The 27,450-nt window shown below is 36.4% G+C and overlaps 1 protein-coding gene across 4 annotated transcripts in view; it reads right to left on the reverse strand.

Moving 5' to 3' along the window:
* Positions 1-27,450, reverse strand: part of GPHN (gephyrin) — a 303,926-nt gene that overhangs the window by 123,044 nt on the left and 153,432 nt on the right. For all 4 annotated transcript variants that reach the window (XM_072864401.1, XM_072864398.1, XM_072864400.1 and 1 more), the window contains exon 4: positions 23,760-23,852. In XM_072864401.1, coding sequence (XP_072720502.1) covers positions 23,760-23,852 — 93 coding nt within the window. The remainder of the gene's footprint in view (positions 1-23,759; positions 23,853-27,450) is intronic.

Below are 27,450 nucleotides of genomic sequence, written 5' to 3' on the forward strand. Positions count from 1 at the left end.
GAAGAAAAAGGCATTGCAATGGTGAAGGGACACTTTCCTGACAATGAAAAAGTTGGTGAAACATGGAGTTCTCTGTGTGTGCATACATAGTAAGTCTGTATCTATGCCTTTTATTTCAGCTATACCATGCTTCAAAGCTATTCAAAACTGGTTTTAAATATAAAGTGCATTTTGAGATTTCTTTTTTGCCCTTGAGCACAGTGACACTTCGAAGATATCATTAGTTAAAATTCTAAACAGGCTTCAAAGGTAGTACAAGATGCAAAAGAGTTCCATAAACAACGATCCTGCAGCTCAGGGAGTCCTTCAATGAAATTCAAGTCCATTCTCCAACCTCACAAGAAAAATGACCTTCACAAAATGTCACTGCTAGCAGGCAGTGTGATTATTAAAAATGTATAGACTAAGCAACAAAATCTGAAAGGGCAGAAAGTCCAAACAGCAGTACAGACCTCAGCAGAAGTTTCTAAAAATACCTGTTTCAAATATATATGCTTATATTTATTACTGCAGGCAGACTTCTACAAACAGGGGAATGCTTCCTGTTTTCATATTTGCAGCCTGACTGGATGGATGTAACCAAAAGAGGCTGCTGCTAAGTAAACAACTTTTACAGTGACATCTGCTCTTGAAATCAGCCACTGTAAAGTCTACTCTTGGGATGTCCTCAAATAACACAACTTAAAATGTGCAGTGTACAGGAACTGAAATTACCATCTCACTGGGAAGCACGCTGTTAATTAGCTATACAGATATGAATGAAGTTAGTGGTGCTGCAGTGATTTGCAGATACTTTCTGTCTACCTGTAACAATGCTTTGTTTCACTTAACAATGTACCAAAGTGCCAGGTTTTCTAATACTTCTTTCAGGTTTGAAGGAAGGGTGAGAGAGAGGTGGCAAAACTAGATTTTCATCTGTGTCCAGCTCAGGAGTTAACTGTCTGGTACCAACATCTACCTGCGTGCAAACGATTAAAGAATTAGTGACTCAGCACCTTCACGTTTTACCAGTATTCTAGCAAGGCTGAATTAAGATTGTTAAACTGTGTTTCATGGGCAATTTTTTCTTGGTAGTCTCACCATCAGCCAGCTTTTGCCTGCTGCAGGGGGCCATAGTGTTGGCACAAAATAAATCACAAATCAGTGCTGTTGCCCCTGGCTCTCTTAGAACATCGATGACGACACTACTATGTGGGCAGAAGCAAGAAAAAATGATGAGGAGATTTCATTCAGAGCTGTCACACTGATGCCTTCATCAGAACTGAAGCTATACACTGATTTCTCAGACCTGAGGCTGATGACTATATAAAAAGTAGGTGGACAATACTGGAGTAAATTTGCGTAAAATACTAAAATGACAGCAAGGAAGTGTCCCCCGGTTCTCCTACATAAGGTTGTAGTGCAAAGAAGACATGCATACAAGACGGAGGTGGAAGAGAGGGGTTCCACAGCAGTGGAAGCATTTGAATGTAAAGGCAAGAGTTCAGGAGAGAGACAGAAATGCAGAAAGGCCAGTTTGGAGGTTGCAAAAGGAAGGAGAGGTCTGTAGTTTAGACAGGAGAAGGGAATGTGGGAAGAAGGAAGCCTAAGTAGAAAGGAAGAATTGCAGAGAGGAAGTCCAAGCAGCAGGACTGTCAGAAGGGCAAGGATGAGAGTAGAGCAAGGGCAAGTGAATGAAGTGAGCTAGATGAACAAGGTGGCTTGGATAGACAATACATGAGGGAGAAACTCAGCAGAAGCAAAAAGGAAGACAGGACATGATAGGAGTGTCACGCTGTGGGGAAACCAGAGAGAGAGACAATGGCATTGAAATAAAACAGTAGTTTCTACTCCAGAGAGGAGAAGTAGAGACTAACAATTAAATAATTATTTCACGGAACTATTCAGGACTTACTAACAATGTCTATGAGAGCAGTTCTTCTTATATTTCATTGCTATATGAATAAACGCAATTTATTTAAAACTCATCTCTTATTGTTTTAGAAGTGCCTTTTTATTGGAGTAAGGGCATTATGTTCCCAAACCAACTGATATATTTTTAGATATCTTTGACGTAGTTGTGGTTGCTTAACAGATGGCTTGCTGCCAATGGGTTTCACAGAGTTCTCTGCTGCTTCACTGCCTTTCTTTGCCTCCATATAAATTAAGTTAGTTCCGCTCCTAACCTGTGGAAGCCCTCCCAGGCAGCTTCTGGAGGATATGCCCACTGCAGAATGATTTAATAAAAGACCTAAGACTACTCTTCTTGAAATGTTCAGAAACTCCTTATCGTTGTCTTTCAGGTATTAGAGCAAAGCAGGTATCATAGCAAAGTTTGACCTCTTAATAGTATGTAATGATCTGAGACATTTCATATACTCTTCAGCAGTTTGGGGACGGTAATATGGTTTTATCTCTTCAACTAAAATGCAAATATGAGACTGAGAAGTCATAATAAATTCAATTAAATTAAGATAACCAAGACTGCCTCTGTTGAAAATATTATTTCTGTTGAAAAAGTTCAAAACTATGACTCTGCATAGCATATCATAAAGCTATTTATGCAAATTAATGGACAATTTTGCAGATAATTTATATTTAACAGGCTACAGAATTAGCATAGATAACATTTTATTACCTATTTGAGCTTTCCATTGAAAGGAAGAAAATACCTAACCAAAGAAATACCTATATTCCCTCTGCAACAGAGCTCACAGACCACAGTCAAACCTCGGAAGACTGGACAAAGAATTACAGAGGCAGATCCGTCAAATATGCAACAAAAATGTCAGTCACGTCTGTCAACCAGTTGTGTAAGAAGTGTATACTTTAGGAACAAAAATTGCATCTCTCAGCTCGGATATGAGATACCTTCTTCAAGGTTATTCAGTATACCTCTGCTGGAGATAACACGTGTGCCTGTAATTTCTATTCACAAGTCAGCTATTTCGGCTTATTCTCTACTTCCCTACTCTTATTTTGCAGGGGAGAAAATAGAGCTTACATGGAGCTAGACTGATTAAGAGCTTCTCACCTAAAAATCATTTATCTATTTTTTCTCTTAGTACAATAAGAAATACAGGTTGCAGCAGTTGGTTTCTTTCAATACACTGAAAAGTTTTTGGGTAAGGATCAGTTTTGAGTCACTCATTCTCACCATCATGCTGTCTTTCCTTGAAGTTTTCTTATTCCCTGCCCCCAATAACCTGTGTGATGATATTCTATGTCTTTTTTACAGATGGAATGCTTGACAGGAACTGTGCTCTCTGATGTTGTCCAAAATCAAATTTCTTTGGCTAATTGCTCAGTTAATTTGACAAATGGATAAAACTGATCCCATATGCTATTGCTGCAAAGCAACCAAAGTCAAGCAGGTTTGTAAAAATCTCTCAACTTGTCATCAAAGTGAATAACGTTCTAACAATATAGTGGCCCTAATGCATCATTGGGGTGCTGCAGACAGAGGTACACCATGCAGTGGCTGTCCTTTCACATGTACACAATTACGATTATCATTGACTTCTTGATGTCAAATTAATTGTCACAGATCCATGTAAATCAAGAATGGCCTGTATCCAGAAGGCAATGAATAGCTGCTTCTGGACAGGGTGGATCCCCAAAGTAGGTGTTTGCTGTCATTCTAGAGCTTTTGACAGATTCACACCCACACCAATGAACCGGGCCACATGCACCTTAAAAGTAATAGCCTGACGGTCGTCATTTCCTTAACAATAAGTTATCCATGAGTGCTAATGATGTGGGCCCATAAAAACCCATCAACTGTTTTATAGTCCCAGAGTAGTGGAGAGTAAGGCTGCAGTAAGCACCAATCACTATGTTTGGGCTCACAGGATGGACTGGTGACGGCTAGGTAGACATCAGGCCAGTGCTGCCCGTGATGTGTGTGTTTGTTCCTCCTCATGAAGTGGTGATCCAGGCTTCTGTCAATTTTACTGTACAGTAAGAAACGCAGCCTGAGTCTGGTGAGCCTCCGTTTTGATGTTCCTGTTGGGACTTTTTGATATTAAATGCTGCTGTTAAATGTCTATGTGTGTCAGACACACATAGACACATACTGAGAGCTCTCCCAGGCTTTTATAGAATTGTTTTACATAAAGTAAAACACAACATGTCTAAACATATTAGGGTGGCTTACTCTATCGCCTTTCCCTCTTATCAGTGGTGAGCTTGGTACATATTCCTCCCATAACTGACGTGATTACAAGTTCTTTTTCCTCTTCTTCTCCCAACTCAAATCTACAACAGACAAAGGTGGATGAAACCCTGATTAATGTAGCCAACTAAAAATGAACTCTGCAAACTGGTGTATCTGCACGCACCAATAACGCATTTCTACGGACAATAATTCTGCAGCACAAGAATGCTCATTTGAAGTTTGCTTGCACTCTCAGCATATTTGCAGTGATTCTGCTGCCACCAAGATCCCAAACATCACAGAATGACCCTACAGAATTTATCTGCGTGAGGAACAAAAATGTCACGGCAATAACTGCTGTGAGATTAGATTAAATATAGGCTCTGTTTTCTCTGTTTCTCCTCATATCCATGATTCCCTTTGCCTGCAACTTGCCCCCTCCAAATGCCCTTACTCTCTTCACTGGGATCCATCGTACCATTTATGGTAACCTAATGCCTATGGCATGAGACTCATAGGTCAGGAGCTAATTCAATGTCCTTCTTGTTTATAAAATGCTATCAGCAAACGATTCTATCAATACAGTTCCACTATGTATATGACCATAAGAAGCAACTGGCTGGTACAGGTACCTCTGACAATACTCAATGACTTATGCATGACCAAGCCACAAATATATTTAACTTTTAATAGCTGGACTCCAGTGATAGTTATTGGGGAAGATGCTTCACATTTTTATACACAATAAAGAAGCTGAAAATTTAAATGAATATACTAGAGAAAGCAACATTGTGGAATTTGTAACTTGTTCCTGCACCTCAGTAGGTTTCTGTCTAAGTTTTGAGCTAAACATGGTTGCATTTGATTTACGTGAACTTCATAGATCAGTGATTTGCCTGCCCCACTTGTGTAACAGAAATGTTAATGAAATTGGTGCATCTGGGCAACCAAACCATATGCATCTTCTAAATATCACTTCTAATACATATTAAGTAGTAGCAGTAATAATAATAATAATAATAATAATAATTTTTAAATCCTGGTTGCTAAACAAAGTTTTAAGATAGTAAATGTGTGCAAAATATTTATGCCATACAAACTGATCTTAATTTTATGATACTGCCCACCCCCATACATTGTCATAAAACCAATAGAACAATCATTTTTAGGAACAGTTAATGAAACAAAGAAAATGCTTACTAAATGCTTTTCTGTGCTATGAGGAATGCATTTAGGCTCTATGAAGATGTACACAGCCCACCAGATGCAGTATGTTACAGCTGTACAATGGTGTGTGTTAAACCAGTGTCAAAAGGCAGAGTATTTGCAAAAGGGGAGAGGTTAGGAGGATTAGCTTGTTAAAACAACAGCTGGAAACAAGCTACTGCACTTGCTTCCAAAGAAGGGTCAGGTGCCTACTTCCTTTTTCAGCCCTCTTTTTCATGTGTGATCTGCTGTGCTTCCCACTTCAAGTAAGAATGAATCCCTTGCTGTTCAAGAGAAGAAGTACAGCTGAAGACTTGCTGGTAAAGTTAGTGACACCATTCTGCTATTACAAAAACACTGTTAAAATTTTATCTATTAATCATTATTGTTCTTTTAAGTTTTCCCTCAGTTACTTCAAACTGCTTTATATTTAATATAAAATGTAAAAAACTATGTAATGCATCACGACTTTTGCAAAATTCTTTAAAAATTGAAGAAGTGAAACAAAACCTGAGAAGTGAAAAATTTTGTTCTCTGCAAATCACAGAATCACACAGCAGAAATGAGACAAATGAGTATCAATATCTACAATATCTCAGTAAGAGTATCAATAAGAATTCTACAATTAATGCAACTGACAATGTAATGAGCTTTAACTGAAGGTGTAATAACTAGGGCGCACTGTCTCATAAAAAAAATACCCTGTATAGTGCTTCTGGTTATGTGTACTATCTTTTAGACTATATATCTATACCACAGGAGAGTCAGGGTACAGTTAATGTCACTTCATACAAAACTGGTGTCAAAACTGTATTCTTTATATATGGGGGGGAAGTATATTAAGCAATGAAGCCTAGAACTACATAAGAGAAACAAACCTCTCACTTCTGCTTATTTGTGATATTAGTATCACAGGAAGAGAATAGACCCTATTCTTTAGAGATCCTCATCAGTACATACAAACAATGAGGCCACCAGGTAGAAATATACATTGCTTTCTCTTAAGAACTTGCCCAATCTCTTGGGAAGTGAAAGAACAATAAGTTTTTACTTGCAATTTCACTTCTCTAAATAAATAATTTTGCAATGCTTTAGCTCCAACGCATTTGCTACTGAGAGTGAGCTGTGGAACTCTTATATTTTGAGAATGTTGTCTGTTGTTTCCTATCATTTGCTACCTTCTGCAATATAAAATATGAAATATGAAATAAAATATTAAATGTTTGCACTTCTGAAACTCCAGTCAGTTTCTGCCACAGGTAAAGGAGCACCTCCAAAGAATTTCAAATCTCAAATCATCAATGTTGAAGATTAAAAAGAAAATCCTTCCTAAAATACACTACAAAGGATGGACTACTCAGTGATAATTTTTCAAGAACATACCACGGCAATGCAAGAATTACAAATTGTACTTTACTTTCTCTTAAGATTCCCTTACACAGTATCTTTACTTCCCAAGTAAATGATAAAGCATGTCTAATAACAACAGCTTTAAAGTACTTCTGCCATAACCTAAAAACTCATAGAAAGGATTCTTCAGTGAGATCCAGTGATGCATTTCATGTGTTCGGAGTGTGAACAGTTGTCGATTTAGGTACATGTGAATGATGCACTCATTGGAACTGAACAATTGAACAGATTTTGAAAGCCAAAGTGACCTACTGTGCATTCTGTCAAACAATTTCCTATACAGGATTATTTAACTCCTGGCACAAATCACTTTTTCTTCTCCAAGATTCTCATGGAAACAATTGCATGAAAAGGTTTCTCAAAGAGAATATGGAAAGTACTTTGTTGAGTCTGTTGCAGCACAGAGCACTGAAATAGAAGACAGCAGAATTCCTAAACTACACTGAGTGAGGAATATTAAATATATCAAGTTTAACTTTTCCTCTGGAATTTGATTTTACTATTTAATTAATGGTTTACAATACTTAATTATAATAGTTAACAATATAACAAAATCCAGGATAAAGTATTTTCCCTTTATTTCACTGTCCCCAAGATCTTTCCTATACACATTCCTGTATCCAGAACACCAGCTTCTTCCAGTTTTAGAAGATGTTACAGTATCTTTCATGCACTAGCTAAAACCAGTTCAATCATTTATTGACACTCCTTAGCTGTGACAGAGTAACGCTTTCACATTAATGCAACTTTGCATTGTATAGACAAATTCTGTCAGTTTACTTCCTAACTGCGCAACTCAACTTCAAAACCCTGAAGTTCTTATTATGTAGGCACCTTTTCATTAATATTAATATAACAACATAGGTATATAAGCACCTCCGCTCACATACACTTCTGGTGTGCTTGAAGCAGCAGACCATGTTGTGCAGAAAAATCTTTTTGCTTTTTAATAAAATTCACTCTGTGTCCAAACTTTTTCAGCAGATTGATTTTTATACTAGCAGTGTGTAAGTGGATCACTGAGAAAAGTGGTAGCTTTTAACAACTGGTAAGGCAGAAGAGATTCTTAGATAGGCACAGGGAACAAGTTAGTTCTTCCTCTGTGTACTTAAAATGTACACAGGACTAGACTCTTGCAATAAATGCTAAGCAGCTCACTACCACAGCAATGGTAGTGATTCAGAGAACAGCAACTACGAACATCATATCTCTAAGCAGGTTAACTTCAGTAAAAAATCAGACAGCAGTATTTCTATATAAAGTATATGGATAATGAAAGACAGTAATTCAGAATAACATAGAAATCATATGCACCTAAGGTTAGCTGCCCAATACTGTGTGTCCGATTAAATGAGTTAAATAAGAAAATCCTCATTTTAAAAAAGCTAACAAGGAAAATAAACAAAGACAAAATATTTCTGGGGAAAATATTAAGCTGCCTTAACAATGTGACAAGCTATTAATTGAGAAACCCACAAGTTCCAGCTAGGTTAGTAAATCCATCTTTGCTATGCTTAAAAAAGTCAAGAGAAAACTCTACTGTTATAGGCTGCCTCTTGCCTGCAAAAAGCAATGATGAGTTAACAGCAGCTTCTCATTAAGATGCTGCAGGAAACAAAAATCCCTAGGAGACAAACACATCTAAAAGAACTTTGTGCCTTTCTCTGTTCTTCTCATCCCAGGAACCACCAATGCTGAACAGCAGAAATCAGTAAAACTTACATGAATTGTAGAAGGGTTTGAGAGAGACTGTAGTTTTAGGCCTTGCTGTTCATGGATTAATCCCGTATACCACTGGATACATAAGCACTATTTGGTTTGAAAGAAAGACCTGGTCAGCTTGTAGAAAGAAGTGGCAATAACCCAATCATTTTTCACTCTTGAAAAGGGAGCTGTAGCCCAAAAACTCAAACAAAAAAATGGTGCAATGTGTAGGCTTCATTCAGCTTTGAAATTTGCAAAATCCGCCACTTGAGTGATGTACATGATTGCAACACTAGACAAAATAAAGCTTATTTTATGAAGTCTATCTACAATCTATGTGCAAAAAGATTAAAAGAAAAAGCCTAATTAAGGTCTCCAAACATTTCCTGAAAGCAAACAGCGAGGATGGAAAAGATTATTTAGTGTTGTAGGACTACGAGAGCAGTAAAGGACTAATCAAACGAAAGTTTAGGTGCAGTCTCAGATAAAACTTCCGAACCATGACATCTATCTGACTTCATCAAACTCCCAAGTGAAGTGAAAGAAGCTCTAGCAAATCCAAAATCTAAAACCTGGCTGGGCAGAAAAACAGAAAAATGTACTGGGGTGAATAATTCTGCAACAGTCATTGAAGGATGGATGACTGGGTCCTCTTCCATGTATAAACTCAGTGAATATATCAGTTTAATTTACTAAGGAAATTCACTAACTTTAAGCCATGGATATTATCTTAAGAAGGAATCAGTTAAAACTCCATTATAACCATGTAAACACCTTTTCCTAGCCTGTACTCTAAAGGACATTTTAAGAAAAGGGAACCTAGAGGATGGAGTGTTTAAATCTTCCCAAATATATTCAACAGAATAAAAGAAAAAATCATGGGTTACAAATTGTGATGCTCAGAAGTAATCATGTAAAAACAGTATTGTCTTGCTTCTTACATCTGCTTTGTGTATCTATCTCCCCATTTTTCCAACAAAAGCTCTTTACCCACTAAGTAAAGAGGTAACAGGAGAGAGACACTGGAACTTACTCGGTATCGATATACCTTCAGCAAATTGTTACATGAGTTGTGACAGCAAAAGCCTTCATCACTGATGACAATGCACAAACCAACAGGCATGTATCTTCTTTAGCATAACACTTACCATATGAGTCATTCTTGTGTAAAATTAAACAAATATTTTTTTCAAACTGGATCCAGAAGCAACATACAAACATAATAAAATCTGAATTCCAAGTTGATACGAGTCACTGTCAGACACATTATTCTTAAAAGAATGGAAAACTTCAACTGAAACTGAAAGCAGTGATTAAGGGGATCAGGGCAGTGGAATGCCTGTCTTTCTTTCTGAGAGCAAAAGACCCGTATCAGTTAGGAATTTGTTTTCTTTTCAGAAACAACTGAAGAAATTAGCTGCTTAGATGCTACACTGCTGACTATCATCAGAAAGGATACCTTTAGAAAACAGAGAAGAATAAAGAAAGCAAACTGTACAAATTTTAATGTGATTTAAATACTGCATTGAAGTGAGAAGAGGATATATGAAAAACACTCTCCTGACAAATAATTTGTAGGATTTAGACATAGTAGTTCAGGAAATGACTATCAGTAATGTAACAAGTTTTTTTATCAGAGATAATAAGGAAGGAAGGGAGTCTAACAAGAGGAAATAAAACTGAGGTACAACTAGGCTGATAACAGGAAATTTAGTTATCCTGGAAAGGGAAACTCTATAAGGTGGAAAGACTTGTAACTGTTCATGACTATTCCGGAAGCTAATTTTTTGTTGAAAAGTACACAGGATAGACTAAAGAATATCTTAAGAAAAACACACACCCCCACCCCCACCCTCCCCAAGACAAAATAATATTGTATTTCATTGTTCCAGGGATTTGACAGATATGATGTTATTCCCAGGGCTTTGTCTGCAAAGTTTTCATTGTTTCTTTAACCAAATTTTGATTCATTTATAAGACAAAAAGTACAATGTATTCTTTCAACTTAAAATAGATTTTTCTTAAAACTGATTAAAATATTTGTACCATAACTTGATTACCACAGATGGAAAACTGATCTGCCTGGATATTTTACAGTGAAGCTCCCCAAGGCAGCACTGTATCAATTCTCTGGTAGGTGTAATTTTCAACCAAGAAAACTCCATACATTCAAGAAAAAGCATTGTGTTTATTTTCCTTCAGTTTCTGATGCTTTTCTGCATTTTGTTTAAAGTTTATATAACCTGCATATTATTTGAAAACTAGCTGTTTTTCTAAGGTAGTATTAATTTTTACAAAAGCTGTATTAAAAATAACTACAATGATACACAGAAAAATGACTTATGGTTCTTGGGATAAGAAGTGAGTTCTAGCAGCGTCCTGCAACCCCGCAGTGCTAGAGTGAATATTCCTCCTCCCTTCCAGCATCCGATGTCACTTCTCAAACAATAGTCTAGGGAGGCAGCAAAGTAACACTGGGAGTTAAAGCTTGAAGAAAGAGAACTGCCACTGAGATCTGTTCTTGTCACCAGACCCTTCAACAGTGTGAAGCTGGTGGGAAGTGAGAGACTGCCAGCCTACTGTCTTTAAGAGTTCACAAAGTTGTGCAAAAATATGCCTGGAGAAGCAAGGGAGGGTTGGAAAGGCTGAGAAGAGAGAGGACAGGAGAGCCTAGGATACCGTAAGGGAGTAAAGGCGGACGTTTGTGCCCTCCGGTTCCTCGGAGCAGGATACAAGTATACGAGATTTCTAGAGACTAATGTGAAAACTAGGAGAAGGTTCCCACTGGCACTTACTCGGAATATTGTTTGCTGTACCGGGAGCCATCCTCCACAGGGGCAAGCTGGTGTTGGGAGCATGGGAGCAAGGTGCTCTCCCACACTGTCTCTGATTCCACAGCTGATCTCATGCAGGTGAAAGAGGCTACTGACTCAAGGGATGCTGCCCTGCCTCCATAGTTAGACATAATTTTGCATATTTAGGGTATCTCTGAAGATAGCAAAAGTACTAATATTAAATCTGGAGAGATTAAAAGCTAAAGTTAAAAGAATATTACAATTATTTTAAGCGTAGGAAGACTTTATTATGAAATTATGACAAGGTTCATTATGACAGAATATTCTCTCTGTTTCCTAGTTGGTACTGGATTCAAAAGTGTAATTAAAACCACAAACATTCATAATATGCTAGAAACTGTAGCAGAGCTAGGAAAAGAGAAGTCAAGTGAGTTGAATTAAAGAAAAGAGGCAGGAAATCCTGCTTCTTACTCTAAGCTATGACATTGATTTATTCCCTTACTATGGACCTTACACATGCAGTCAAGTCCTTGCTCTTAATCTGTGAGAGAGTGACAAAAGATTTCTGTAAACTGACAATTGACCATTCTCCCAGTACAGAAAGACTAGGAAGCAGCAACTAAACACAATGCAGTTTGGTAATACTGTACTGATCCAATGGCTTTTTTAGATTAGCTGCAACCTTGTGTTTTAAATTGAGAGCTCTGTAAAATTTCTTATTTAGCTCCTTTGATCCACTGTGTTTACTGAACATAGCTCTACATTCAAACCTTAATCCTTCTGAGCCTCAGCAACAGATTGTTTATTTCTCCTGTTATTGCCTACCTTCCTTGGATTCTGAGAATTACCTTAGGTAATATTAGTGATGTGTTTTAGTACTTAATTACTACCGAATTTAATATTGAATACAGTGTTACTGAACAGTAATACACCTATCAAATGAAGTGATGGAAGCAAAGACTAAATAGGATTCAGCTTTTTTTTTTTTTGTAAGGAGGGAAAGGGTTTCGAGCAGTTCTATGAAAAAGCTGGATGCTGGTACTGAGATCAGTTTTTGGCTGGTATGTTGAACTGAATTAGATCATGAAGGAGCCAGACATGTTTTTTCCCCATTCCTTATAGTTCTTCTTATTTTTTTTCAGACTGGTGCATATTAGAAATAAAATCTAGGCAGGTGGGCAGGACAATATGATAGAAATGCCAGGCATAAAAGCAAGTGGACAGGACAGCAAAAGAGCAAGTATCAGTGAGTAAGCAGACTCAAGAGCAGCAAGGGGACACTATAATCAAGAAGCAGGTGAAAAGGCAGGAGGAAAATGCCAGACATTCAGCAAGTCGATAAAGCAGTACCAAACAGTCAGCAGGTGTGCCAAGCAGCAGAAGAGCAATTCCGCAAAGTCAGCAGATGCACTCAGCAGAAAGGTGATGCCAGGCACTCGGAGCAGGAGACAGGGCAGTGGAAGGCCAATGCCCATGTGCAATCAGATCGAAAGGACAATAAGGAGGCAATACATGCCATTCAACAGATGGACAGGGCAGTAGGTAGTCAGTGTCAAGCAATTAGCTGGTCAAGAGGTAATGCCAGACAGTCAGGCAAAGGGCCAAGATTTTGGGAGGACGATGCCACACAGCCAGCAGGTAGAGAGAATAAAAGAGAGTAGTGAACGCCAGGCAGTCCCCAGACAGGCAAGGCAGCAAAAGACCAAAGCCCATGAATAATCAGATGTGACTGTCAGCAAGGACAAAACATAAGCCTGCCAACTGATTGACAGGGCAGCAGGGTGGCAGAGCTTTTTCAATAACTTAGGATACCATGAGTGAAACAGTCCCAAGAATCTAGATGCTCACCCTCTGGTAATATCATTAGATCAGTGTGAACCATGAAAATCCACAGGAGAATAGCACACAAATGGAAACAGCAGATGAGTCTGACCCTAGCACTTGGGCAGGCCATGGGACCTTCCTATAAAACGAAAATATGAGAATCCACAAGAAAATCAAACAAATGGGAAAAATGTGTCTAAAAACTGTTTCTGATGATGATTAAAAAAGCAAAAAAATACTAGCAAAGAATTAGTTTGGAAATGATTGGGTGGGATTGAAGATGTTGCTTACCCCTCTCTGGAGCCCACATAATGGGAATGTTGGGAATTTCTGCAGCAGAAAAACAGAAGAGAAAAGGGATTTCTGACTCCCAGTTCAAGGAAAGCATGTCAATTTAGGACTGGGTAACCTCTTTGGGCAAAAAATAAGAATTCAACTGAATCTTTGCCCATCCCCAGATACATGCCTTTAATGAGGTTTGCGAAAAATTTAAGAAGCCCACATCAATTTCATCTCATGACATCCCACCCTTATTCCCCGAAACCACACTTACCTCTAGCACAAGGTGTATAAGAGGGGAAAGGGGGTGGTCTTGTGAGCTCATTCCCATATCCCCTGCAAAATAACTTGCGAAGATGAACAGAAGTACCCATTAGCCATTGCTGGCCATTTGTGAGATAAACTGAAGAAGTCATTAACGTTTACTCATCACTAGTGTAGGCTGGTGTTTGAATCTGGCTTAGATACACCCACACTCTAATGAAAAGAATTAGTCTTATGAGTCTTGTGGGGTAATCCTGTTCTATGGCAAGAGTTGCAAAAGTATGAAACTTATCAACACCTTTTTTTACCTTGAATCTCTGCTTCTCTTTAACTTAAGCACTCTGTTATTTATCATGGTTGTTGTTTTAAACAAATTAAACCATGTCTCAGAAATCTTAGCTGCTGCTCTATTTCAGAAACACAAAATGAACTCTGGAATGTAAGAACTGAGAAAATCCTACCAGTAATAAAATTCAGTAATTTAACTCATCTGTCATTTCAGTCATGAGTCTTTTTATTAAGTATTTATACAGTAAGTATCTTCTTAGCGACTAAAAGTCAACCAACCAGAAATCAAACTTCACTATTTCTGTCCTCTTGTAAGTCCACATTGTGTGTGTACTTATCTGCCTGTACATTAACTTCTTACTGGTAACACTGAAAACCTACATCTCACTTTGATAAGGCAATAATATGCAACAAGAAGCCAACTCTTCCCTCTCCTGCAAAGTATAGAGAACCTTAGACACAACAAAGGAATCATTAGTTCTGCTATGCACTGCTGAATTAGGATTTGGAAAGGTCACAGAGACAGAATCCATATGAACTTGCCATGTACTCATATGCAACAAAGCTTTTAGGGAATACAGTAGTAATTGGCTAAGCTGACAGAACGTTATTTATACTGATCCTCTGGGTATCAGCCATGCATTCTCCTTCTAGCTGAGCAATGCACAGGAATAATAGAGGCTAATATAACTTCAAATTTAGAAACTGGGGTCACAGAACAGGAATTTCTTCCATATCCAAACTTTCCTGTACCAAACACTATTATTTGGGCTTAGAACAGAATGATGGGAAATTTAGGCAGAGGAGACCAAGTGACTTCCATCATATGATTAGTAACGGCATAAACCAGCCAGGAATAGCATATGCTGACTAAACCAGAGTAGATAGTAATACTATAGAGTACGAGGTACTTGGAGCATGCAATGGCAGTTTTATCAAATCCTGTGATTTTGTGGCCAGCACCAACTAGTTTGCTGCACCACATCAAGAAGAAAATCGCTAGCACCTTCTCTCCAAAGGGAGATCTTTCAAGGCTCAATGAACATGAACTATGACAAACTGATCTCAGCGAACCATAAGAAAATGTTTATTTGTAGAAGAAAAGATGGACTTTTTAAATCTAGTGAAATTTTAAATGTCGATAATAAATAATCAACAGATTATGCACCTCACTATGAATTTGGGTATTCTCATTACAAAAATAATTGGAAAAAAGAATATATGCATGAATTGACAAGAAGCTAAAATATCCATAAATGTTCTAAATTAAGGTTAAAAAGTAATTATTTTCTTGTCCATAATTGATAAGACCTTCATGCCTAAGTGTGACAATAGTCATTTTGGTTTTCAATTCTGGTACTTTTACTGAGTTAACATTTTGCTAAAGCTTCACTGTTCCACGTGGTAGCAATTAGCAGAAGTGGGCAAAGGATCATTTATCATCCTAAGAATAACTGCTGAAGCCAGCTGCTTTCCAAGACTCTTCTAGTTTCTTTCCACTTAGTGGCTGGAAGAGCTCCTACACAGCAGGCAAGGATCACATGAGAAAATCTCTAGCCTTTAATAAGTATTAGTTTTAATGATCAACTATTTTAATAGTGAGTCATTTTGCTATTCTGGTGCATTTATGTCAAAAGGACTAACTCACTCAATTTTTGATACATCTTAAATCCAAACTAGTATTTTCCCTCTAGTTATCATTTCTTTAAGCTCCTTTGACAGAGAAGTGTTCCTAATGTGTCTATACATTTTTTTGGTTAATTTTCTCCGTATTAAGCTTTTATTAAACTATTTGTAATAGACCATGACCAGAAAAAAAAGACACATTAAGGGCAAGAATTGCGTAGTTACAGGCCTGACAATGTTTTCAAGATTATTTTGCCTTAACCTGATGTTTAATTTTGTTCAGTTCCCTGTTATCTGCCGTGAAGAGGTGTTTTAATGGAAACTATTTTTGGAAATGCCTAAAAGGAAAAAAATTCCAAAAATTCCAAATTGAAAATTTTGTTACGCAGAAGTCCGATGGCAGGCATATTTTTCTCCCCCAGTTACAGAAAGGACTGCAAGATCTACCCCCTGTTGCGGCTACACTGCTAATAGGAGCCAAGCCAGTTAATTTAAACTAACAGAGAGATGTCCACATGAGCTGTGGCCCCTACAGCGAAAACACAGCTAAAAGACATCAGTAATGCCAAGAGGAGAACCCTTCTCTTTACCTGATAAAATGTAAATTATAATCGTATTGTTCTTCTGGGTGTATTTTTGAAAGTATTTGGGATCACTGGGATATGAACCATTTGTCCATCCACAGGATATGCTGAATCTTCTTCCAACCTCCATTCTGAAATTACCTTGGAACAAAAAACTTAACTGCAAAATTTAAGATAAAAAAGCAAGATTTCCTGGCTCGTTACTGTGGCTTTGCTTCTCATTCTATGAAACTTTCAAATCCCTTACTGCTCTTTTACTACTGTTTTCTTCTTTTCAACAGAGCTTGCAAATATTTCATACATGTTTGAAAGACAGAAAACAGAAGTTCTATTTGCTATTTCAGAGTATTAAGGAAAGCTAAAATAAAGCAAGTAACAGTTGATCCTCAAATGGGCAAAATACCCAACTGCTTAACAAGAATTCTATTACTATTATCTTTAGGATATGATGGTCAGATGACTTTACACAGAAGGTTAATACATTAGTTCAATAATTTAAAAGATATTTGCTCCAGCATCCTCAGCCAATATTATCAGAGTTGTGCATTTTCAAAAGAGAGACAGAGAAGCAATTAATGTAATACTTTTGGGCGCAGGAAACAAAATTGCTTATTTATTAATTTCAGGATCCATTTGATTCAAACTATCTTCTCATTTAACATATACAGAACATAAGGCTAGAATCTAGTTTTGGTCTTCCGCACAGGATAACTCATTAAAGATCATCCATGACTTCTGCAAGGAGTACAAGATAACTTGAGTTTTATAAGACATCTCTCCCACAATCAATCACTTTTGATTTGGCAGGATTAAAACAGAGAATACAGCTCTTCTTTAGGGAATTTGTTTGTGTGATTCATCTCTCATTGTTAAACAAACCAACCCAAACACACAAAAACCTTCCATTATGATGATTCTCTTATTAGACTTCTCTGGCTTGAGCTTCCTATCACCAGCTATTGTTACAACTCTCTTTAGTAGACTAAGCAAGCCATTGCTACCTTACATTATTATTTCCTAAAGAAAATACAGTATTTTAATAACAGTAATACAGTGTATACCTTACATTATTATTTCCCAAAGAAAGTACAGGTAAAAAACAAGTTATTTCCCAGTATTCTTTATGATAAACTAAACAGACTGAGTTGTGTAACTCTCACAGAAAGGATCTCGCCTAGCCATCGTATATTTTTTTGACCTTTTTCTATATCCACTGTGACATTTGAAACTTTTTAAAAAGGGAGCGTCAGAAAAATATGCAGCTTTCCCTTTTAGACACATCAATCCCATATACAGAGGCAAAAGTATCCTCTGTATTCCTATTCCTTTTTTTTCCCACCATCTTCATACTTGTGTATGTTGGGAAATCTAGACAGAAACAAGGTGAGAGACATACGTTCTTTCAATCCAGTATCTCAGCTGGATACACACAAACAAGGAAATGCGTTCAAAACTGCTGTTTATGTAGCAGAATATCAAGAATTTACCAAGCCCTCTTTATTTATGAAAATTAGTATTCTTCAGGAATGCTCTCTCTGCATGTATTTCCTCCTTCGATTTTTTTTTTTTTTTTTTTTTTGGGGGGCGGGGGGGGGGCTGGGGGGGGGTGAGGGGCTTCTTTTCTTTTTTTGTGTAACCTCTGGTATTCGAGTAAATGGAGCTGAAATGGGATCTGGCTCCCTTCACTCTCACATTTCTCACTATAGCTGTCCTGGCAGCTCACAGGTGTTTGCACGCAGTGACTGCAGTTGATGATAGCACAACCAAGCTCTTCAGTGATGCTGGCACGTTACCAAGTTTTCCTGAGAAACTTGAACAAGAGAAGAGAAAGCGCACTTTTTAGCACTTCATAAGTCAGCTAAATCAGTTTGGAATTTCCCAAGACACAGGCACTTCTGTAACCTGACAGTGTACTGTGTAGTGCAAATAATCTGTATACTGTATACCAGCTTCTCAAAGAAACTGGTAATGGTTGTTTAGTGAAAAGTGTTCTGCAACTAAATATATCAATTCTGCTGTAACAACATGCGTTCCAAATACAAGATTTAAAATCTAATTATAGAAATTTTAATTAAATGAATAAGGTACACAAATATATTTGGATTTTTATAGCACCAAATACAGCATGTCAAATAATAAATTTTATTGAAAAATTAAAGCAGACTGGATAAAGGCCTAATCATATAAGCTAGGAACTGTCTGGAGGACTAAGAAAAAGTGAATGAATGGTACCTTATAGAGTTGTTGATAAACTTCTAACAGAGTAGCACAGAATTTGGAAGGAGTCTGTCACAGAGCAGTCTCTTCCATTTAAGCATATTTGTTGTCTAGATGCACCTGGCAAGGTTTCATAATTCAGACCCTTTAGGAGCAAGCTGGGTTGGAAACATAATTTTCTAAGAAATATGGAGAACAATAGTTCTCAAAAGGTCTGATGGCAAGTTACAGGATCAGACACCATACATACATGGCATACTTCATTATACAACAGCTCTACACAGAAATCAAACTTGACAGGGAGCGAGACCTCCATTAAGAGATACGGAAAACTGCAGTCTTAAAACAGACTACAAAAATAAACGCTGGAAAAGGTTATTAAATTGAAGGGTACCTTGAATATCGAAGGCTGAAAAACTGAAACAACAGCCTGGGTAATTAGAGGTTGTACGATTTCATTGTATTCCTATCACAAAATGACTAATGTCCCATGTGAGATGAAGACTTCATTCCTCCTCGCTATGGAGCCATCCTGAAGTGACAGTTTGTAAAAAGAAAATGAGTTTCATTTAGCCCAGTGACAACACTAAGATGTTTTTGGTATGGCACTAAGGAGAGTTGACTACTGCTGAAGAAGTACTTTCATATCCACAATGAACAATACTAGAAAACCTGCTGCTCTGGAAAGGCACTATTTGAACCAGGGAGGACGAAAAATCCTACATATTATGTCTAATTTAAATTATTCCCTATTAAATGAAAGTTGTTATTTGAAATGTCTCAGTGGATTTGGGTTAATCCGGGGGGAACACGTGTTGCTGTGAGAGTATGGCTATAACATGACATACCCTGTTGTGTCACGAGCACCTTATTTCATTAACAAAGTTGAAGGGAAAGCAAACAAACAGACAGAACACATGAAAATTACAAATAATAGAGATTAGAAGGGTTGTCAACACTACGTGGGACAGAGAAATGGAAGGATACAGACATTAAAATAGTCTGTAGAAATAAAATGGAATTTGAAGAAAACTTCACACTAAGGGGAAACTTGGGAAACAGCAATAGTGAAAGATACCTTAGGGAACTGGGAAAAGCCAGGTGATAGAAAATTTGCAATTGGTAATGATTATAAAAAAGTTGGTGCAAGTTTGAATTGAACACACAAAGATTTTATATCACAGCAGAATAGAGAATTTCTTCTCTCCAGACATGGCTTTTGTGTGGCTAGGTTTGGAGTATCTTGTTCATTCTGAGCATGCTTTTTTCAGAAAGATCCTGAAAAATAGGAGGGAGTTCCAGAGAACAACGATTTCTTTTCATGGACTAGAGAACTTTGATGAAAGAATAAACAAATATGCATATATTGTCAGATTAAATGAAAACAACTTTGTCTCTAAATACATTTAAAAGACAGTCTATAAATATTGAAGAATATAATCAGCAAGAACCAAAAGGAGCATTCATAACTTTTCCAGAGCATTGGAGAAGGAGGACTGTAAGGAAACATCTGTCTGGTTTTACATTACGGAAGAGAGCTCTTCTATGCTTCTTCTAAAGTCTTATCTTAAAATTTCAGGGCTGACAATTATCTGCAGTGTGGCTGAACTATTTGTGAATACACATACTGACACAGCTCAAGGATGTCTAGCATCAGTTGAGGCACAATAAGTTGACTTCTGTTGCTATTATCTAAGTACATAAAATTAGTCTTGTAGGGGGCAAACAAGACTTGCGAGCCACACTAGAGATGAAGGATAAGAAAACAGCTAGAAGACTCTGTTAGGGGCAGACAAGTGAATTTTTTGGATGTACAATTTTGCAAAAGAATAAATGTAAAAATAGAGAAGACAGAAGATAGAAAACTGCACAGAGCACCTGTATACATGAGATTTTTCCTTTCTCCCTTGTATTGACCAACAGCAACAGAGAAGATACATTTCCATATCAAAGGATACCTAGTAATAGATAAAAATGCTGCCATATTATTTAAAAATTTTCACAAAAGATAATGTATATTATCATTAACATTCTGTAAGAACTGTAACTGTCTACCACTCAAGTATTGTAGATCCAAGGAAAAAATGTTTGCATCTGGAAATACAAAACAAAAGTTCACTAAATAACTTAACTTTGGCCATATGTAAAGCCCTGATCTCTGTCCAGCAACAAACACTTTTTAAATCAACAAGCAGACCGTATGAGAATTTCCAGTACGGATTTAAACACTACCCCCATAAATTACAAGCAAAATAAGATAGTAAAAAAAAAGTGGTTGTATCTACAAAATTAAGCCTACGCTTTGGCTTTAGTCCAAATGCGATCTACCATCAACTGCCATAACAGATGAAGAATTGCAGCATTCACTAATAACATCTACAAGACAGTATCCTTCAAATTCAGCCATCCATTGGGTGAATTTTGGGTTTTAAATATCCACATGTATTTCATCACTTCTAGTCACAGAGACAAGGAGTTGAAGGATATTCACACTGCTTAATTCAACTGACCCTCACCCCTCAAAATGTGAATCATAGTAACTAATTCAAAAGCTTCTCCCCACCCACTGACTAGACTAAGGCTACAAATTTAGGGACCAGACATAGGTAAGGAAAATCAGATATTGTGAATACCCGTAAAATCATCTATTCCATTATAAGAAAAAAAAAGTCATTACACATCATTGAAACAACTGCAATAACCTGGTATGATTCCAATATAGTGTTCAAAAGGCAGCGTGAGTGGGGAAACAGAGTAATTTTTCTTGAAACTTAATCATAAATTTCTTAAGTTTCAAGAAGTTATTTTTAATAGATACATTATGCTAGGCACTTAATTTCAATTTAATCAATAATTACAAAATTCAGTTAACATTAATTCTTTGGGCTGTAAATACTCTCAGGAACTAGCTTTATCTTGTACAGTACAATAGCAATTACGTATCTATGCTCAGAAAAGGAAGCAGAAAAAATGTGTTTTCTAATCAAAAGTACAGGAGGATTAAGGAGAAGCAGGACTGAATCATTCCAGCTGAAATACAACCCGAGGGACTACTCTCCCTACTCACAGGAAAAATGCTAAAATATATTCCAGTATCAGGTTCAATGATTCCCAGTTTTAAAATCATGTCTTAAAGATGACATCTCAATAGCACAATGTCATGATCACATCATTTCATTATCAGTTCAGTAATGAGAGGAGAGCATGCTGGACTAACACCATACACAGAAGAGATTAAAACCATTTCCTACATCAATGCAAGTTTTCCTGATGGCTTGCTATTGCACATTTCATGTTGACATAATCAATTTTCCATTTTGAACTGGTTCTCTCATTGACCCAAAAGACATAAAACATGGGGCCAAAGCTTATGCTTCTTCATATGTTTTTGCTATGACACATGCTGGCAAACTAGTCTTCTTCCCTTAAAAACATCTGCTTGAATGAATGATCTAATAAACCCTATCATAAGAACAAACCTTATCATTGCCACTTAAAATAAAATAAAATAAATGTAATAAAAACTGGGATTCAATGTAATAATGTAATTGTAAAAAATGTAATAAAAACTGGGATTCAATCTCTCCACAGTGATTTAAGTTTAGTCTTGCGAGTTAATCCAACTTAAATGAGTGAAGTGAGTATATACTGTCCTATATGAATTCTTTTTAAGTATGGGAATAATTCGACAGTCAGAACACTTAATTCTGTTATAACCAACCTAAGTCTTGCATACCTATTATGTTTAAAAGCAATGCATTTTTTCTTCAGTACAAGTTAGTAATGATTTTTATATCAATGTGTTTTTACTATATAGTCTAAAGACACTTCCAACAACTCAGATAATTTTTAAAATGGCTCACTGTAACATCAAAACTAATCAAACAAATCATCTCCACCTGTCTTAAATGATTAGATTGAGTAACAGCAATGAAGCAATGTAAGGAAAATACTAGGTGTTTATGTGTAGAGTTCTCTTTCATTTATTTCTTGTCCTAAATGCTGCTTGAGAATCTGTGGCTAATTTTTGGCACTGGCTGCAATGCTTCCTCTGGCACTACTGCCTAGGCTCGACCCAGCATAAAGCTAATAAATCAGGAAAACCAAAGCAGAAATTCAAGCCTCCTTTTACACAGTGCTGGGAATACAACCTTCAAAACCATTAAGTTAGTTTGCAAGTAAGGGACCAATTCAATCAACACACTTTTCACTTTTGTGTTGCTTTAGCACAGTGAATCATCTGCAAATTCAGTTTCACTAGCTAGTACACTGTGGTCATATTATAGTGTTCCCATTTTCTGATACATAGACCCTTAGGTTTTAGTTACTTAAGGTTTCTAGTATATAATCTAAAAGACATCAGAAGTAATGTAAGGAGCATTTTCTTTACATGTTTGTTTAGTTACAGAAATGTTATACAATAAATTAAAAAATATTTTTAGATTCCTAAAGGAAAAAAGTTCAACTGCAGCCATGGTTGACAGAATACATTTGTAAGTAAAAAGCATTGTAGGCACGTTATAATGAACTCAAATCAACTCTAAGTTGAAAGTCTAAGCAATTTAAAACTTATATGAGTACTTAAGAGAAATCTAAATATGTTAAATTATGGAAATAAACACTTCAGGCACTCAGTCTTAATTCTGCCCTTTAGTGAACATAAACAAAAAAAAGTATGTGATTTTAAAAGTTCATATTAATCTAATTTGGAACCATAAATACCAAAATACTTCAACAGCAATCACAAAGTCATTTCATATCACAACTCATGGCCATGAGGTTATTAGGCTAAGTTTCCTTTTTTTTTTTTTTTTCTCCTTACCTTAGCTTCTTATAAGTGGAATGTAACCAGATTTCCTGTGCAACATTTACTGGTGCAGGTTACCTCCATCTCTGTGCCTGTTTAGCTTTTTTTGACAATGTGGTATCAAGCAAAGCAATAGCAGCTTTGCACAGAGTTTTTTCCCCTCTACCATCTGCCTCACACTCTAACCTATAATGCAGTAGTTGTCAATGCAGCAGCCTGCAAGGGAGAATTAAGGGATCTCTCTTATACCACTTTTCCTTGTGCAGGACACAACAAAAGCCACGCATGTTTTTCCTTAGCAGTGGTGTACTGCAGTGCTAAGGAAAATTACGCCAAAAAGCTGTTAGAATTTTGTTTTGTAAGGGGACTGGAAATCCATTATACTATGCCACATTTTAGTTTGAAAATCATTTTGGGTCAGAACCTAAGGTCAGAGTAATTCTCTTGTGCTATATTCCCTATTGCTTTTTCTGCTTCCAAGTTGTGTATCACTTGACCTGTGCAGAGATACTGCAAAGTAAAGTTACAGAGGAAATTTCAAAAAAATATCACCTCACTCCCCCAGACTCATACATTTCTACACCAAAGGGCAGATTTTTCTTATTCCAGGACTATCTCACCTCTGGAGTGACATCTCGTGGCGCAAACCCTGTTCCTCCAGTTGTTAAAATCAAATTAAGTTCCTTTTCATCACACCAATCTATCAGCGTCTCCTGAAAGAGAACATGAATCCTGTCAGATCTAACAAGTAATTCGTAGGATATAGTTATCTCAGAAAACACCTGAAGACTTGAAATGCCTTAAAAACAGACACACACACAATAAATACAGGGAATTGTAAAATCAGGGAATTAGGTTTTTATACAAAGATTTTAAACCACTATTTATAACCAACATATGACAGAATAATTCAAATATCCATCATAATATTTTTGGAAATGGAAACTGAAATTCTGTTCTCCATCTCTTGACCTGAAATGGAAAACAAGAATTCACAGTTATTCATTTATATCACTGCTTATTTTGATTTTGAGATATAAATATAATGCTTTGACACATGTTAATAGAGTATGTGCATTTACTTTAGATTACATGGTTGATTCTTATTACAGTAATTTTGGTTTCTGTGCTCCACTTTTAATAGCCTGAAAAAAGCAAGAACCACCTATTTGTAAGCTTATCTACTAAAAGATGCAATAATACACCTGACACAGCAACACAAAAGATTATCTATAATTATCTTTTCTACATTCCCTACAACATCTCAATAGGACTGTGTATACCAGTTCCAAGGCTGGACTAAGAAAGCTTAATAAATCTGTCATCTAAAATCAATGACTTACAATACTGGCAAACTCCTGATACTAGAGAAGTGTTTAATTTGATTTGCATTCATTTTTTTAAATGACATTTTAAACTAGTTTTCAAATGGTGATAAAAATTTGACATAAGCAGAAAAATTATTTAGTCTCAATATGATTATATCACTTATCCTTCACACTCTACTGTGGGCTAGCACAACAGCAGAATGTCTGCTTGGAGCTCAAAATTAGCTGTGTTACATGAAGTACACTCATGTATTACACAGTAAAGTATCCATCTGCAGAAATCAGTCAGATGAATTACTTAGACAGCTTTCCTTATTCTAGCAAAGAAACCTAATTCTTTGAAAAAGTTTAGGGCACATTTATGTTTCTGGAGTATTATACTGGGGAGGAACGAACTGTTTTGGTGACCGTTGGCTAGAAGCTTATTGTTTATCATAAAATTAGATCTGAGCAATACACTGATTAAAAAAACTTAAAATATTGTTGATGGTCATAAAACTGTCCAGAACATTTTAAAAAAGTACTACCAATTTAGATTAATCCTCAGGTGCATGTTCTGCAGGCTTAGCACTGCTATGTAACTTCCAATTAAGAGAAAGCTCATATACGGCCTCTTCCAAACTGCAGGTAGAATAAACTTGTGTCTGCCTGCAAGCCCCATCATGCAAATGTATCCAAGGATTACTTGAAGAAGTGGCAAAGCCAAAGGTTCTGTCTTTATTTCTCCTCTCTTTACTCATTCCTTCCACTTCCCCATTTGCATTATCTATTGTCTTTATTAAAATCACATTCATCTTTTTACTCTCCCCGTTTGGAGGACGGCACTCTGCTTAGGTGGGCTGTAAATTACCAGAAGTTTCTGGTGGTATGAACATTTCAAATAAGCTCAAGAAAAGAACACACATAATGTCTCAGACCTGTACATAAATGAACTATTAAGTGTGACTTTTGACTTACGTTTTGAAAAAATGTGAATTACAGTAGTAAAAGGCATTTTAAGTCTTAAAATTGTTTCAATAACATAGATATGCATCAGAAAAATTATTTTAAAGAGGTGGCATCTTCTCTATTTTATCATCTAGAAACATATTTGTCTTGATTTCAAACAGCTACAAATTTCAGAGAATACTTGAGAGAAGTTCAGTGTAAAAAAGGTGTTTGGCAAAGTTAGAGCTTAATATTGTATATATTTTAAAAATTATTATCTTCAACAAAAATTTGTCAGTATAAAACAGGAGGGAGAGATTTTGTGGTTTGTTTTTTTTTTTTTTTTAATGAAGCATTTATCATTAGATAAAATAAAACCTGCCAAAGTCCAACAGGTTTTATAGAGAAAATAATTCCTTCCTCTGTTCTCATTTTGCTAAAGTTCAATAATACTCCAGTTAACAGAGAAAAAAATATCATATGATAGCCTACAAAAAGCTAAAGAAATCAGTATACACCCTAACTCTTCAAATAAACTGAGCAATAATTAAATGCCTATTACTGCTATTCCATCAGTGTACTTAGGCAGACATATAATTATCAAGTTCTAGCTATAGTAAAGAAACATAAGCTTTCAATAAGAAGACCTTTGACCATGAGGCAGTAAGTTTGGGTTTCATTGTATTTTAGAAGTGTAAACCGTACCGCTTAGATCTTTTAAAACCATGGAAAAATACCTGAGACTGATATTCAGCTTACTTACTTCCTCTCTAGCCCACAAAACTCTATCCCACAAAACATTCTCATTGACAGTTTAAGTATCTAAAAAAGGAAGCATCACCCCAATCAACTGAGGACAAAAGGCTACTCATATTCACTTTGCTACTGCCAGCAGTCCAGCTAGATTCTCCACTGGCTTTACACGGAACTGAATTTGCTGTGTCTTCAAATGAGAATTCCTCTAGGCCAGGGACCTGATACTTGGCTTTACTGATGCTACACAAACAAAATGATTATATAACATTTCAACCAGAGAAAATTTCATTAAATAATTTTTTGTGCATCTTTCTGCTCTTCTATTGTTTCATTGATGATAAGCTTTCAAGATAAAATGAGACTAGGTCAAAAGGTTTACACCACTATCACTCCATTCAAGTCAATGGAATTATGCTGATGGATACAAAACACAGTATGTGGCTCTGAAAAATTACTCCCAAATTTTAAAAAGCCAGAACAAAACTACAGACCTCCAGAAGAAAAAAACCAATAAATAGCTTAATATTTTTAACAATTAATATTCTAAAACAGGCTTTATCAGTTATTTTCTAGTGTCAAGGTAGACAAGGAGAAATGAAATTATTATAGTCAGTTCCTTTAGACACATTTTTACTTCAAAAGCACACAACTGTAATTCTAACCTGTTCAGATTTCACTGAAGTCCTAGAATAATTATATTAATTATGTTTTTCTGCTGCACAGAAATAAAATGTCAGCCCAGTTGTCTCCTTAAGCTTTGGATTAGATCTGGTGCCCTGTTCTCTCTACCTATTTCTTTGTATTTTCTCTTTTAAATACATTTAAATTTCTCTCATTTAAATAAGTAAGAAATCTTTGGGTCTAACATACAATTTATTTCCATCTCTTGCTCCAAAGAGCTCCTTTCAATCACTCTCCTCTCTCTCCCAACTTGGAACTACTTGTTGGACTTCCTATGCGCTGCCTGATCGTGAAATTATTTCAGTTATACCACTGCTCATCAAAAACTTTGCTTATGATCTGTTTGAATTTTCTCATGATCAGTGCTGATTTCACCAGTGCAGAAAAATCTCGCCTCATTCTTCCTCTGAGTTCTTAGTCCTTCACATGTAAATTAATCGATTATAAGGCCAATAAAGATCATTAACTCATGGAAAGAATGCCTACAGTGTGTGGCACAGTGCAGAGACTCTATGTTTACCACAAATACATGCTTGAAAATTCATAGAGGCACTGTCACATTAAGACACACGAAGTCCAAAAGCTGTACAGATGCATTCTTGTGGCACCACACCTAAGC

The sequence above is a fragment of the Ciconia boyciana genome, chromosome 6, assembly GCF_034638445.1.
Source record: "Ciconia boyciana chromosome 6, ASM3463844v1, whole genome shotgun sequence".
Taxonomy (NCBI): Eukaryota; Metazoa; Chordata; class Aves; order Ciconiiformes; family Ciconiidae; genus Ciconia; species Ciconia boyciana.